Below are 16,123 nucleotides of genomic sequence, written 5' to 3' on the forward strand. Positions count from 1 at the left end.
GAGGAACTTAGTGTCTCTCCCCAAGTCTGAAGTGGACAGGATTTGTCACAAACCAAAGAGTGATTCTGAACATGTGTGCTGACAGCAATAGCTCAGGAAAAGTGATCCCAAATCAGCCCTGACCAACACTTCGGGACATCTGCTAGCATTCTAGTGATTTGCGTCCTGGTGGCCTGGGGCTTCTGCAGATAGTCAAGGACAGACAGAATTATAGGATTCTGGTCATGCATCTGCACACGGAGCAGTATGGCCCCTTCCACCCTGGAGGAGGTCAGGCCAGTCCTTATAAGTGGTCATGGTTTTCATCTGAGAACTATACCCAGCAGGGTACCTCATGAGGAGTGGTGACCCCATTAGGACAGAGCCAGTGATATGACTAAGAAAATATAATCCACAAAAAGGGCATCTTGACCTCCCTACACTATTCGGCCACAAATATGCTGAGGGCTGTCTGTCTCCATGGGCAACAGGGGGTCCCGTGGGGTGGATGGCACCGGGGGGTGTGGCTTACCTTCTGTGAGAGTTCCTGTTGCTATTCACATGCCCTCGCCCTGTGCAGCCCGGAGTGGGACACTTGAGAACATTTTCATGCATGGCAAGAACTTGACAAGGAGAGGCAAAGAAAACAGCCCAGCGTTAAAATGGAGAATTGGTCAGAATACAAGACTCTGCAATCATCACAACAGAGGCTGGGTTTGTTCATGACAGACAGTCCTACGAACGTCTGGGATGGGCATGGTCAGGAAGACACGCGTGGGGAGGTAGAGAAGGCTGCTTCCATTGTGCTCTGGTCAGCATGCGGAGCGGGGAGTGCTGGGGCAGGGGGTGTGGGTGTCGCAGAGCTCGGTCACAGGGCAGCTCCACACGGGCTAGGCAAATGAGGCCTCCCAAGTCTGCCGGCCTGGACACCGGTTAGCAGCTTCCCCAAACCACAGCAAACACACAGTAGCAGCAGAGTGTGGTGAGCATGCACGAGTAGAAAGCCCACACCTTATCTGTAAATGAACTGCATTAAAATGATTTTGCATTCAGGAAACACTTTTTTCTTCTCTAGGTAGGAGCTGGAGCAGTATGGGCCTTTTCTTCCAGAAAATCAACAAGGGGGCAGGGACAGCAGGGATTATCTGTGGGTCAGGAAATCACTGCCTGCTGTCCTCAGGGGACTCGGGGTACACTGACCACCAGGGCCATGATGCCCTGGCTTATTTGTGTCCACTTACGAAACTGGATCAGGGAGGCCTGGGGCACAAGCTCTGGAGAACACGGAGCCTGCGCTGGCCTTGACAGCAGGGTGCTGTGCTCCTCTGAGCTGGCTGCAAACCCCAGAGACAGTGGGCAGGTGGCAGCTCTCCCTGCCAGCAGGGTTTACGTAGGGCTGGATGGTCAGGAAAGTGCTCCACACCACATCTGCCGCACGATGACATCTCTGTATTTCCCATCATGCTCCCCCTCTCTACAGCAATCTCTCTTCCCCTGAAATCTGCAGGCCCTGAAGCCCCATCCACACGGTACTTCCATTACCCAAGTTCACACAGAGCAGCCTCACTGGTCAGTTCCTTAAAGAAAGAGTCCATTTTGGTTTTGTCCTTTGACATTTAAAAAAAATGTGATGTTGAGACAGGGTTTTGCTTTGTTGCTGAGTTGCCAAGGCTGGGCTGGAACATGGTATTCTCCTGCATCAGCCTCCCAGAATGCTGGGATTACAGGTGTGCACCACCATATCAGGCTTGGTTTTATCCTTAGATGTCTCATAGCTCCTGCCTTGTCCTTAGAGATGGACGGTTCTCAATAAACAGTGATCAAAAAAATGAAGTCACCCCACACCTCATTTTTGTGGTGGGGATCTGGAGTGGGGTCATGGGGTAAACTGAGGCACTAGTGCCTGTCTCAGGGGAAGAAGCACCCCTCTCTCTTTGTTTTTTTTTTGGTACTGGAGATTGAACTCAGGTCCTTGCACTTTCGAGGCAGGCAACAGAACCACTGAGCTAAATCCCCGGCCCCCAAACACCCCTCTCTTTCAGGCCAGCTCTTCAGTCTGCAGTCTTACCTTTCCCTCTGCAGGGTTTCTGTTGACCCTACTTCATTCAATTTTTACTCTTTACACTTTTCCTGTCACCCTTCTACAACAGCCCAAAAACACTTCCTTCAACACAGCGTCTCTTCCACATCAATGCTCATCTTTCCTTTCCCCCCACACTAGGCTTTTCAGATGTGGTCTTTCCTGAGATAGAAAACCACTTCCAGCTTGGTTCTGATGTAGCTCTTACAGGGACCGTGGCAGACTCCTGCTATGGACAGGCGCAGACCCCAAATGTCCACACTGGGCCGGGAGCTGCTTGCTTCCACGCCTCCACGCCGCCTCTATGGGATCAATCTCCAGCCTGTTTCTCAGGCTCTTGGGAGGGGGCATCAAGGCCACCTGACTCTCTGGCATCTTCCCCTGTGAGGTCCATATCAGGCTCTGATGGGCAGACATAGGGACCTCCACAGCTCTCTGTGTACATTGAGCATCACTTTTCTGCATGGGACCAAGCCAGGCAGGGAGGAGACTCAGCACACTTTCCCCTCTGCTGGTGGCCCTGTTGCTCTGCTTCCTGGCTCTGTCCCTCGCATTTCTCTACTCTCCCCTTTGCTGCTTCCTGGGGTGTTTTCTAAAAATATCCCTGAACTTGGTCCCACCCTCCTTGCATAGCCGCTATCTTCTCTGTGCCCTGTCCTTTCGTGGACTCTGACAGAAACCTCTAGAAATTGCTGTGGATGCCTTTTCTATCACACAGGCAGTTTGGAGCATGGCTCAGGGACCCAGGGTGTTGCCATGTGACCCCAATACTGCACAGCAGCCAGCTGGGTGGGGGATTCCCTGAGGACCAGACCCGAATGTGATTCCCAGTCCTGACTGTGGAGGAGATCCCTGCACAGGAATCAGCAGGACAGAAAGGATGGCAGGAGAAGCCCGTCCAGAAAAAACAGAACCAAAATACCTGTCGTGGAAGTTTTCCTTTGTATTTTTGGAGTGATAAAGAGTGATCCATGAATAAATTCTAAGAACCGTTTTTTTTTTTTTTTTTTGTAGAAGCATCGGAGTGTTTGTAAGACAGGGTGAGTGGTCCTGGGCTCCCACATCCTGCCCTCCTGCTAAGGTGACGCTATGTGTGGTCTCCCTGGGGTGGGGACAGGACTGTGCAATCTGTCATTTATCAGAATACAGCCCAGGTTTCCTTTACATTTGGGCTTTTCCTGTGATAATACAGAGTCAGGAGACTTTCTCACCCTTAGTAAGGAACTGACCCTCCTTTAAGATGAAAATCTATACTCTAAAGAAAACTTGCATAAATAAAACTCTTTCTCTCTCATCTTTTCCCTGGAGCTACACCTCCAGCCCTTTTTAGTTTGAAGCAGGGTCTCACTAAGTCACTCAGTTGCCCAGGCTGGGCTCCAATTTACAATTCTCTGGTCTCAGCCTCCCGAAGTTCTGGGATTAACAGGCATGCACCACGATGCCCGGCAAAATCTTTCTTCTTAAAACATTAGAGGTTGGCCCTAGCACCTCACTTTGTAGATGAGGGATGCAAAGTTCAGAGCACGTGCAGATGCCTGCCGTTGCATAGCTTGCCAGGTCCAAGTGGAGTGCCAGGCCCAGGTTTCAGCGGGATCTGTGGGCCTGGGAGTCAGATTTGGAGTTATGGCTCAGCTCATCAATTGCTTAGGTCAGTAAGTACCTGCTCACATTCATTTTAAAAACACCAACACCCCCAATTTGCCAGCCACAGTGCTAGTTCCTGAAAGAGAAGGAAGACAGAGTCGTTGCTCCTCTTTTCCTTCTCCTGAGAAGCGGGGCCCATGTTACCCTGTGGGGTAGCGGGCACCTGGGTGGGTTAGTGCCTGCGGGAGCCAGCCAAGCTCCAATCCAAGTGTCTGCTCAGCACGTGGAAGCCGCTGCGGTAACCCATGCTGCCTCCTTGCTCATGTAACACACGGGATTGTGGCCACACAGGAGTGTGTTCATTTGCACAACGCTTCCCGCTTTGTTCTCAGGACAGTGACAGGAAGCCTGAGCTTATTACGCTCAGTAGGTTTTTTAGAAATCCAGAGCCCATTAGCTTCTGAAAGAATTTCACCCAAGGGTGCTCAGCAAGCCTGCTTCCTATGTCTTGAATTCTACCAGGAATGTTCTTCACTCTAACTGAAATTTATTTCTCAAGAATTTCAGCATCACCGATTTTAATGGGATGGCCCTTAAGATTTCTTGAAATCACCAACTGGTCATCTGGGCATGTCACAAGCCAACTATTAGTTTGCCCCTCTGGAAACTGTCTCAGATAAGAGGAAATGCCTCTAGGTGCCTTCAGCTCAAAACCAGCATCTTAAACTCACTCATTTCTGAAAATGTGCCACTTTCCTGAGCTCCCAATTCTGACAACATATCATTGGCATACTTTACTGCCAAAACAAAGACAACAAAGAAGGTGTATATCATTCTGTTCTAAAAGAATTTCTTTTTTTTCATAGATTCATTTCATTTGATCAGAACCTAACTATGAAAAAGAATGTGTAAGACCAAAACCTCCTGATTTCAACCTGCTTATTTGAGATCCTCTAGTGTGGCAATGGGGAATGACTGTGGCATGAAACAGGCTTTCCTAGGAAAATAGAACCAGACCCCCGAGCTGACGCTCACTGGGTGGTACACAGAAATCCAGATATTTCTGCATGATGTGTCTTTGGGTCCCTTCCCTCAGGGAGTCAAAGTGGGTCAGTGCTGGGTGGGACTTTAGAGCCCATGTAGTTTGATTCTGTAACTTGTGAGGAGGACAGAAGGGACCTGCCTGAGGTCACAGAGCAAGCAGGACTGAGGTTGGGACGGGACCCAGGTGGGTCTGGGACTCTTGCTCCAGGGAGATGGGCTTCAGGGTTCCCAGAAATCATGGGGTAGGGAGGTGGCCAGAGCCCCCTCTTCCTAGGTAGCTGACTGTCACGGGTTCGAGGGGCCGTGCAATGGAAATGAGTCAGGTAGGAGGGACGACACAGACACACCCACAGTGCGGGCACCCCCAGGTGGCGCGGAGGCGTGGCGTGGCAGACTTACTTTCTGGAGGGACCCTATCTTTGTGCGGGCATCCGGACAGGCTGCGGTGATGCGGGTACAGCCCGGTCACATGGCCCGTTCCGTCACACCCGGGGGTTGGACACTTGCTCTCTTTCTTTTCTGTTCTTGAGGGATCTAAAAGTGACAACAGTTGCCAAGAGAATGAATGTTTACCAACCAAAGACAAATGTGATCATTTCAACAATCAGAAGAGACCTTTGCTATAGAAAGAAATAAAGCAGGTGTCAGGGGACAGGCTGAGACATGAGAATTTCATGTAGGTACTTTCTTGGATTTTGGGGGTGACTTTTTCAACCTTATACAATGTCACATGAATCAGAAAGTATTTGTTTTTATCCTAAAGTAAAAAAACCAAAACCAAAACCAAACCAAACAAAAACATCTCTCCCTAGCCTTAACTCTTGATTAACTGGTTTCCCGTGTGTTACATGATAAGCCGTGTTGCTCAAAGAAATCAATGTCAACGATGATGAGGCAATGGCCTTCTCAGAGATCAAAACTCCATGCCGTTATCCCTCAGGAATTTCTCTGTGAAATTCAACCAAAGAGTGATTCCTCTCCAAGACTCCTCAGCTGAATTTCTTTTTATTGAGAGCTCTGGTTGCAAATGCTACAGGCTGCAAAATTTGACTGGCATTGAACTTCGCTCTTGGAGTTGAACAACACTGTCTTAGCATAGCAATTCAGCACTTCTCAGAAAATAAGCTGAACTCTCAGAAGGCACTGTAAGCAAATGACCGAGAGGGTGGAATCCCACCTGGCAGGGGTGATGGGCAATTGAAAATGCTTCAGAAGCCGCCAGAGCAACCATTTGTTTTGATTTCTTCGTCTGTGCTCGGAACCGGAGGAGAGCTGGTATAATGCTGTCCATGCATACATCCAATTAAGAGGGAGTGCTTTTCTAGAGCCCTGTCGGCTTCTATGCAGTACCAGCGGAGGGCTGATTAAAGCAGACATTTGTTCTGGATTTCAATGCTAGATGCCAGAAATGTAATGACATGGCTAACAAAATTAATTCTACACCCAGGATTGACCACAGTTCATAACTGTGCAGTAGAATAACTCCAGAAAGCATTTCTGAGGCTAATCTCAGGCCAAATAGTCAATCTAACTGCAATCTATGTTTTTGAGCCAGATTTTGAAAACCAGTTGCTTAGATTAGCAGTAGACAGTAGGTGTTGCAATTTAGTCCAAAGAATGCAAGACTTAAATTCTCTTTAGGATTTAATCCTTTTATATGGATAATCTCATTCAACAAGCCAATCATGATTGTTAGAAAACGCATGTTTTTGTCTTGCTAAGAAACACCAAGAAATGAAGCTTGGTATTAAAATTTTTGAACTCTTACAGACTTTCTTCTCAAGTTGTTTATGTGAACTTGAAGTAGACAAAGGACTCACAGGGATTTATAAATGCTGTCACGTTCATATAAAAGACACTTTCCTTTTCTTTTATTCTATACATGTGCCTGTCATGTGTCACATGCTGGTGCCTTCTGAGCCAGGGCACGTTCTCAGGGAAACATCCTTTCCACCACTGTCATCCATTGTCCACTGAGGGTGGATGAGTCATAGCGCCAACGCCACTGTCACAGATCCAAAGCTATGTGTTGTGACTTTAGTGTCTCACCACCTTTTGGAGGTTTCTCTTACATATGCAAACAGAAAGCCTAGCATTTTATTGCCTATTGAGTAATTTCATAATCATATTGGTATAATTCAAGCAATGTAAATCTAAAATAGCAAGTGCAGGGTAACAGTTTCAAAGGAAAGTTTCAATTACTTAAAAAATCACAAGCTAGAGATAAGATATGTTAAAATACATGCACAGGACTTGCAACAGGTAAAAAAGTGAAGTTATGACTCTTATTAACCACAAAGTGATGATTTCATCAGGACATTATTTACAATTTCTCCCAAATTATATTATTTCCTAGACCTTTCAAGTGTCTCAAACTTAAGGCACAGATTTTTAGAAAAACAATGTGACAAAACTATTTCAAGTTTTGGAAGCCATCACAGGTATAGTCTCCTCTCGATGCATGAAGTTCTGATTCAGATGGGGCATGCAGTTTGCCTTCACTGTTACCTCCCTTGGTTTTCTTATTTCTTGCAATCCCAACTCATCTTGAAAGGAAACATGTAAGCAAACAGGAAACAGCAAAGCAAGCAAAGGCACCAACAGCTTAACCAAAAACCTTGCAACAACTTATGAAAAAAATGGTATGCACAATTTAGTTTGCTCCCTCTCAGTTTGGGTAGAGCAGATGATCATATGGAAGACAGAAAAGTTTCAAGTTGACCTCTCTTGCTTTAGCTCACAATTCCGGAAATGTTATTCTTCCATAGATACAAGTATTTGTTCTTTTTTTTTTTGGTCAGTACTAGGGTTCGAACTTAGGGCTGAATGCATCCCTTGGCAAACACTGCATCATGGGGTCACATCTCCAGCTCTGTTTTGTCACCTTTACTGAAAGCAGGGACTGGTGACATGCTGGGTGGTGGCAGTAATTGCCCATTGGTTATATTGGTGAGATAGGAACCCGTGATTTTTTCCTTTTAAAAGGGAGCCTTAGTCTCTTTGTTCTGCTTTCTTGGCCTTGCTTGGGTTTATTTCTTTGGTTCTGAATCTAACTATAGACATATTCAAAAGAAACTCAGAATAATACTGAATATGCTGATAGAAAATGGACATAACTTTGGTCAGAGGTAGAAATCTGGAAAAACTGGGAGAAGCATAAATCAACTTTGGGAAAAATCCAGGGCCCCAACCTATTTCCTTTTCAGGAATAAAGCACATCTCAGTTTGTCCTGTACATTCCCTCCCCTGCCCCCATTTATCCAGGGGAAACAAGTGGTTTGAATTCCATTCTTGCATAACAATAATAATAATAATAATAATGATAATAGCCAAGCAAAACAAAACAAGTCCAGATTTGCAATAAGTAGCTGAGTTTAGAGGGACTACAGACACTAAAGAAGTGGTGACACAGGATGTGCAAGCCAAATAAACTTCCACGACCACACAGAGTAACACACCAGAGCTCGGTGCTGAACCTCCATCCAGAAAGCCACTAAAATGTCACCCTAAAGCATGAGCCTAGATTTGTGCACACAACTGAGAAGCACATGAGAAAAGGGCACTGTTTCTTCCTAAAAATGTTTGTTTACTGTATGATTCTCAGAAATTCAACTAAACCTTCTTAGTAGATAAGCTGAGTACATCCTGGTAACAATGGTAGCTCTGTAATTTAATATGTATGTGCTAAGTATTGTACTCTTTAAAATGTCCAAAGCGGGGCTGGGGATTTAGCTCCGTGGTTTCGCTGCCTGCTGCGCGAGTGCAAGAACCCGAGTTTGATCCCCGGTACCAAAAAAAAAAAAAAAAAATGTCCAAAGCAAACTTGAATCTCCACTAAGCTACAGACTCTATTTCCTTTAAAAGATAATGCCCCTTCAATATCTTCCATGCCTTCAGTAGTCTAGGATTCTCCTCAGTGGCCCAAGGGGCACCTGCCAACCAGTTCTTCATGGAGCTCCGGCCAGGATTCATCTTCAGTTTGGATTTGGGAATAATGATGCCTGACTCGCCATAGAAGCTACGCGCATACATTGAGAGGAGAGTACATACCCATGCCACAACAGAAAAGGTACTGTTGTTCTCATCATTTGAAGTTTATACAACAACTGATTTTCAAACTAAGTTCCTGCACCTCATTCTTAGATCCACAGTAACGCAACTCAGCTTCTCATAATTCACAGAATAAAACGAAAAGCAGAAAGCAGGATCTTTTCTGGCACTAAATGGAAGGCTATAAGGATCTGCCAATTTTGTTCTCGAAATTGCTTCTTACTTAGTTCTAAAAGAAGCTTGTAAATGAGATATTGACAGAGCTGGAACCCTATGAGAAGTTGAATCTTAACCTTCCTCACGCTAGACATGGTTGTTGCTGTAAACAGAATCATTCCTTGAGGTTGGGGATGTATCTATGATATATTTACTATACATATGTGTAACATATGTACATATAGTTAAATATACAGATATAGGCAAATACATGCCCACAATTTCATAAAGGAAAATTTGGCTAAAACTATCATCTTGGATAGTTTTGAGTGTTTCAGAATGAATTCTGTTGAGAAAAGGACCGTCACTGCTTCCACAATGTGGAAGGATGAATATACTACAGAAATCACTATTGATCATAGCTGAGGCCACATCATGCTGTGCATAGCAAATGGTTTCCATTACCTGACTATCTTAGATAATTAATGTGCAGTCTCTGGCCTTATCTCATGCCATCGGTCACCTGCTGCTGTTCAATTCCTGTCAGGGGTGTTTTCCAGGGGATTGTTTCATCAATAACTATTGTTGGATGATAATTTTATAAATCACAATGCCACCTATCCAATCTGATCAACAGAGTAAGAGCTTTCAACTCTGATGGTCTAATTGTTACATGAACCCTTGCTGCTTGACATAGAGTACAGATCACTTGCAACAGCTCAGGCTCACTCTAATATTTTCTATGGCAGGATGGGTTGGTGCACTGGCTCTGTCTTCCCAAGGAAAACGAATTTTCCCCCTGAATGTCATAGTAGTCATCTGCTCTAATAATAGGACATTGAGCTGCTTAATGTATTTCTCAGACACGTATTTTATTAGCTCATCAGAAACAGCATCACAAAATTGAATTCTGGAACCAACTCTAAAGATGTGCATTAGAGATAAAACTTAGTGTGACTCATATTTTAATCGGAGACTACCAGCAACATCTTTTACAAGGCTCATGCTTTCCTGAGGCAACTTACTTTAGGTAGAAATATTACCTTTACCATAGTATGGCTTTTTGACATGGCTGTCACTCGACTTGGGCTTCCTGTCCTCCCCGGGAAGCTGTCTTGGAGACTGATCCTCGTAGGACCTCACATTGTCCCTCCTCCCGGCATCCATGGCCATCTTCTCCCGCATGGCCTTTGCTCTTTCTGTTTCCAAGGCAATCGCTTTCTCCAGCAAGGTCAGGTTGCCCTTGGTCATGTCAAACACCTCCTCGGACCTGTCCGAGTTCACAGAGGTGGTGTCATCGTCCCTCTCGTGACACCCGTCCTCCTTTGCACAGCTGGAGAACGTTCTAGACCTGGGGCTCAACTGCTCCTCGAGCCGCATGAGGTTCATCATATCCGAGTAGTTCCTGTCAGGCGTCCTGCCTGGGAAGTCATCCTCCGGCCGGCCGTGCTGGCGGATGCCCATGGTGGCCGGCTGGCTGCGCTCCTGTGGATTGGTCTCACTGAGCTTCCTGGCCAGGTCGAAGCACTGGTTCCGTAGACACTCCAGGCTGCTCAGGCATACCTCCTCGTCGCTTTCCTCCACCATCTTGTCTACCAGCCCGTTGTTCAGGGGCTTGCCCAGCATGACGTAGTTCATATTCCTGCTGTCCTGCTGCAACATGCTGTCCCCGTAACCCCTGTCATTGATGTTTTCCGAGAGCACAACACCATGCCCTTGGGCCAGCAGTTTGAGCGAGTCTACTGTTTCTCGGACAACATCACTGTCTAAGTCTAGACTCAACTCGCTCTTCCGGCCCAGGTTTTCATTCTTGTCACTGTCGTCCTCCAGGCTGTGGGACGTGTTGCTGTTCATTTCCGATTCAGTCCTGGCTCGGTATGCTGCATCCTCAGCGATTTTGCCAAGATTCAGCAATGACTTGGCCACTAGTTCATCATAGTTATCGTACTCATCATTATTGTTATCATCCTTTTCTGTGTCTTGCATGATCCGAGTACTGTGACAATTCATTTGATGATCTTCTGCAAAAAAAATAGAGAAGACAAAAAGGAAAAGAAAAGAAAAAAGTGGATAGAATTGGAAGTTTAGTTGCAACAGCATGGACAGTAAGCTAACAGTAAGTTACACCCAGTGGGGCCCAGAATAAACCCTTAGGTCCATGGGTGCCTGGGTTGAAAGTGTTGACATAAAGAAAATGAGTTGCCCTTGGAAACAGGAGGCCTCTTAAAATATTCACCATGACTCCCTTCATTAACCTTAAAATATGGTAAACATAATGTTAAAATATACATTTTAATTTCTAAATTTTAAGAATGATTTCTTGTCTCCCTTGGCTTTATTTATTTTCAGCCCGAATGGTTGAATAGTTATTATATCCACCCTGTCACTAAGCTTTCTAAGAGTTCATGAACTTTTCCTTTTGCCAGCCCATAAACAGATGTTGGTAGCAATTGCATTTAAATGGTTTATTTTTGCAGTCATACTTAAGCAACACGGAAGAAAGCCTCAGGTTTCTGAGAATCACACAGGGATGCTGCCTATGTAGTGAGCTCCGCATTGAAAGCACAGGTTGGAACTGAATTAAGAGTCGTTTGGAACCTGATACCTTTGAGACAACATATTGAATCTACAGGAATTCCGCAGTAAAGGTACGGAAGGTAAATCTAATGAACTACGACTCCCATACCTCTGTCTCTGCAGGGTTGAGAAGGTAGAAAACGTGCTCAGTGACTGGATGTCTATAAGACAGGACTAGAAGGAATTAGGGAAGTTGTCACATTGACAACATAGCATTTGATTTCAAACACAGTGTTGTTCAGTTCTGTCTTGTGGGCTTGGGAAAATTTAAGTGAATGGGGAGAAATAATGAATGAATCAGTGCACTCAATTTCAAAAAAGCATTTAGGCACTATTTTAAAAATGTCATATTAAAAGTGATCTAAACGCTTCTGTTTCATCAGAAACACCTTGTGCATCACACTGAAAGAATATTTAGGATTTATATGTCCATTTGCCATCCTAGGTAATCACTGTAATGTACATTGCAGAATACTGTACTGACAATTATAAATGAGTTCTCAAATTCTAAATGGGTGGTCTCTTAGGTTGGATTTGGGCAACTGTGTGTCCTTTTCACAGCTGTTCTTTGTTTCCATGATTAGAATACCAGAGTGAGAAGAATTTCTAATGCTTAATAACGATTTAAAGGCATGAAGCGTATTGAGTAGGAGAAAATAATGGTTGACTAAAGCTGAGATATAGAATCTCTTGTGCTTTCTTCATGGATTTGATGGAGAAATGATTTTGTTTGTGAAAAAAGATCCAAAATCTAGCAAGAACAGAAAATAGCATCTTTGTTATCCCATCTAGAGTCAATGAATAGTTAAGGTATGGCACACCTCCCAAACATCAGCCAGTCAAATTCACCATGTGTTAGCCAGAGCACACTGCTCATCCAACTGTTTCTCTCTGGACAATTCCTATACATCCTTGTCCTTATTGTAAGGATAAACATAACCCTCAAACAGCAGCAAGGGGAAAGAAAAACAAAACAAAAGAACAACCAACAAACACACTCAGAAATATTGCAGCAATGTTAATCACAAATGTACACTTGCCATTGGCCTGTGGTTTAGTCTTTTAGGAGACAAGCCAATCCTGTTGTAATGGATTTCTGTAAATATAAGTGTTACATTCTCCTCTCAATTTATGCACTTTGCTATACTCATGAGCAATGACAGAGAAGCGTCCTTGGAAAAACCAGGCTGGGTTGTCTCTGCAGATAACCATGGAGATGCTTTATAGCTGCACCACTGCGTCTAAGAAAAACCAACCATGAGATCATTTATGAGTCCTGATCTGAAAACAGGAAAACACACGCAGTGGGTCACAAGTTGAGTCAAAGAAGAAACCACAGCCAGTGAAGGTCTAGTCCATGGCTTTCTCCTTGAGTTCTCCTAGGAAACTCACCATGGCATTCTGAAGAATTTGGAAAAGGAGGGAGTCACTGAAATGGGGAATATGCAGAGAAAACCCCATCTAATCCTCCTCGCTGCTTCCAAAGCCACAATAAAGCCTGCACTTGGAATAAGACCGTGGTCCCATGTTTCCTGAAATTCTTCACCTTCCACCATGTGAGTGAGGTATAAGACTGTTAATGCCCATGTGTTAATCTCAGGATTATCTTCAGTGCACTTCTCCTTCCCCCTGCTGCCATGCATAGCTCGGGAGAACATCTTACCTTTTTAATATTCAGCACCTATTAATCATGCCACTCCACTCATGTTACTTTCTCCCAAGGAGATTAAAAGAAAACTGACAAGCTTCTTCACATTGCATCAGTGCCCTGATGATGGGGGAAGCTTAGGATGAGACAAAACAGGAGTCTGCACCTTCTGAGCAATGGAGGGTGAGAACCTGCCCCCTGCAGGTTCTGACCAGGAAGTGCAGCAGGCACACAGTTTGCACCAACCTCGGTAGCTACAGGAGATTGAGCATAGAACCTGCCTCAGGTTGGTCACTTGCTAACAGTGTGATGCAGGCAACCCGTTTGCAGAGCCTTAATCAGTTGATTGTACAGAGGGGCTAATAGAATCACCCAGCCCTTCTTGGGCATGTCTTAGGAGAATTCCATAAATATGGTGGGATGTGCTGTGTTGACTCCTTGTGTTCTGAAGTGGCTGGTGTGGATGTAGCTATCTTATTAGGGTATGTCTGCTCCCAAGCAGATGCCCAGGGAAGCCAGACAGTGTGTGGAAGAAATCTGGAAAGAAGCTGTAGGAAATGCATCTGAATACACAGCCTATTGAAGGATTTGGCTTTTCTTCCAAGTCACTATGGCTTGGTGTTGATGAGGTTTTGTGACTGATGGCAGTGCCTGTGGAATGGCTACTGGAAGTGGCATGTATGGCCCAAAACTTTGCAGGTTAATAGAATTTCTCAAGTCACCAGTACTTAACTATTTCAAAACACATTTTAAATAAAGCTTTTAATTATGTGGAGTAATGGAGAGGAACAGTCAATCTATTAGCACGCAGGTTCTAAATATGTGCTATAATCCAGGTGTGCTGGGGCACACCTGTAATCCCAGTACTCTGAGAGGCTGAGGCAGGAGGATCACAAGTTTGAGCCCAGCCTGGGCAATTTAGCATCTTAGTGAGACCCTGTTTTAAAATAAAAAAGAAAGGGCTGAAAATGTAGCTCAGTGGGAAGGCCCCGGGTTGAATTCCCAGTGGTATGCCTCAGCATCGTCTAGAATTGGGGATCACTTACAGGGATCCTCTAGCATTTCATCTCTGGTTTTATGTATTCAGGTCCCTTTCCCTTCTCTGGGTGTGTTTTTGCTGAGGCTGATAAGGAAATGAGTAACACAATGACATGGGCTTTGGCAAATGGACCAGAATTTTCTGTGACCATGGGGGATTAAAAATGTGGTCCAAACAAGGCAGAAAGTAAATATTCCAGCCACAGTATTTCCAGGAGTCAATGTTACTAGTTTGTATCTACCAAGCAATATTCCAACAAAGAAGGGGGACATATTTGTCATGAAAAGAAGTGTTTTTTTTCTCAGAGAATTAAAGTACACTTTGACATTCTAGGCAAAATAACATGGTTATTTAGACAGAGGCTTAGTGGAGGCCACAGTACTTCAATTTCCTTTCTGCAGTCTAATGTTTAAAATCTTTCATTCAAGGGAACCACAGGAGCACATGGAAAGGGATCACCTCTTGGCAGATGCAAGCCCTGGTGCTTCCCGGGTGGGGATGGGACTGCCAGTCTTCACTGTGGGATGGAAAGGAGCAAAGACCTGACCCTCTCTGAGTGAGCTCAGCAAGCAGAGGCAATTCCTCGGCTCAGCCAGGTGACCTCCCTTGGTCCCCACCAGCCAGGTACAGACCTCCTTTCATTGCTGTTACATGTGGAGTTCTAACCCCTGTGACAGCTTCATAAAAAGTAGCAGGTCTGAATCTTCTCCTTTGAGCCAGATGGTGCTAAACAACTTAGGATCCACAGACAGAATCAGAAGTGTGACCTCTGTAGGATACCTTGCTCCACCCTCATGACGAGGATCTGATCTGGTTAGAGCTCTGTGGACTCAAGTTTATAAATATAAGTGTTGGCTTCTGAGCAGTTTGTCTCCAAAAAGCATGTCTGAAATACCATTTTGGATTCTTTTGACATCTGGTGCTGGCTGAGTTGCTGCTTTTCTCCCTAGTCACTAACAGAAGCTGTTGGCCAGCAGATCTGCAGCCTAGGAGGAAGCCCAGGAGAGGAACAGTGAGAGAGGAGATCACCGCAGACATGCCCAGGCTGGGGGAGGCCTTTCAATGATAAAGACCCCTGACTTCTGCTGCATTAAGGCAATGTTTTAAAACAATTATAGAAATAAACCACTATCCAAATGTACTTCTATACCAGGGGTGATTGAAAAATAGAACAAATGTTTAAATTAAGAAAATTATCGCAATCAAAGACATATTGCCACGAATGATGGGATTAGTGCGTTTGAAGTGAGGGGAGTGTTTTGAATATTTTGAATGGGACTCACAGCAGTGTGTCTTTTACTGTAATAAATCTTTTCATTCAAACATCCACCATATTTTCTGATCACACGAAGATGAGGTGATTTAGCAGTGACTGCAGTGATATTACACACGCCATGTCCTGTGGGCGGGGAAGCAGTGTCCACGTGTGTTTAGTAGGTGCCATTCCTGTGGGCAGTGCAGATAGCATGCAGCTCTTCAGCCCTTATGGTGGGGGGATCCACATGTCCTCTGAGAGGCTCACCACAGCACCCCGGAAGGCCCTCTAGTTGGTACCCCAAACTCCTTCTGAATGAGACCACAGTGAGCCATGTGTGGCTGGATTTCGCCAGCCACGTGCTGCCAAGTGGGAGGGCTAGGAGGCCATCTTGGGATCCAGGCTGCCTTTCCTGGGGCAGCACTGGCTCTGTTTCCATGGCAACCAGTGGGCTTGGTCCAGACTAGCTACACCTCAGCTCTTCCTTGGCACATAGCACAAATCACTCTGTGTAACCATCAGAAGGCTTCCGTGGTTGCTGATAGCGCTCATCTTCTGTTATTTTCCTCCCCTTCATACTCATCCTGGAGCTGCGTGAACTGAGGTTGTATTCCTGAACCTGTCTCCACAGCTGGTGCTGGGACTGCAGCTCAGCCTGGCCTTCCCACTTACCCTGCCCTGATTCACAAAGTCGAGTCCATTCCAGCATGG

General features: G+C 45.2%; 1 protein-coding gene across 18 annotated transcripts in view; it reads right to left on the bottom strand.

The window, feature by feature from the left end:
* Positions 1-16,123, bottom strand: part of Myt1l (myelin transcription factor 1 like) — a 385,446-nt gene that overhangs the window by 70,789 nt on the left and 298,534 nt on the right. For 13 of the 18 annotated variants that reach the window (XR_015446741.1, XM_087199656.1, XM_087199649.1 and 10 more), the window contains 3 exons: positions 9,937-10,914; positions 5,087-5,221; positions 512-602 (listed from right to left, as the gene is read on the bottom strand). Coding sequence is in view for 17 of the 18 variants with exons in the window: in XM_087199656.1 (XP_087055782.1) it covers positions 512-602; positions 5,087-5,221; positions 9,937-10,914 (1,204 nt within the window). In the remaining variant the exon portion in view is untranslated. The remainder of the gene's footprint in view (positions 1-511; positions 603-5,086; positions 5,222-9,936; positions 10,915-16,123) is intronic. The other 5 variants (XM_021247219.2, XM_021247217.2, XM_087199650.1 and 2 more) reach the window with 1 other exon arrangement.

This window comes from Heterocephalus glaber, unplaced genomic scaffold, assembly GCF_053883595.1.
Source record: "Heterocephalus glaber isolate CG9 unplaced genomic scaffold, H.glaber_assembly_v1.0 deba00001724, whole genome shotgun sequence".
Taxonomy (NCBI): domain Eukaryota; kingdom Metazoa; phylum Chordata; class Mammalia; order Rodentia; family Bathyergidae; genus Heterocephalus; species Heterocephalus glaber.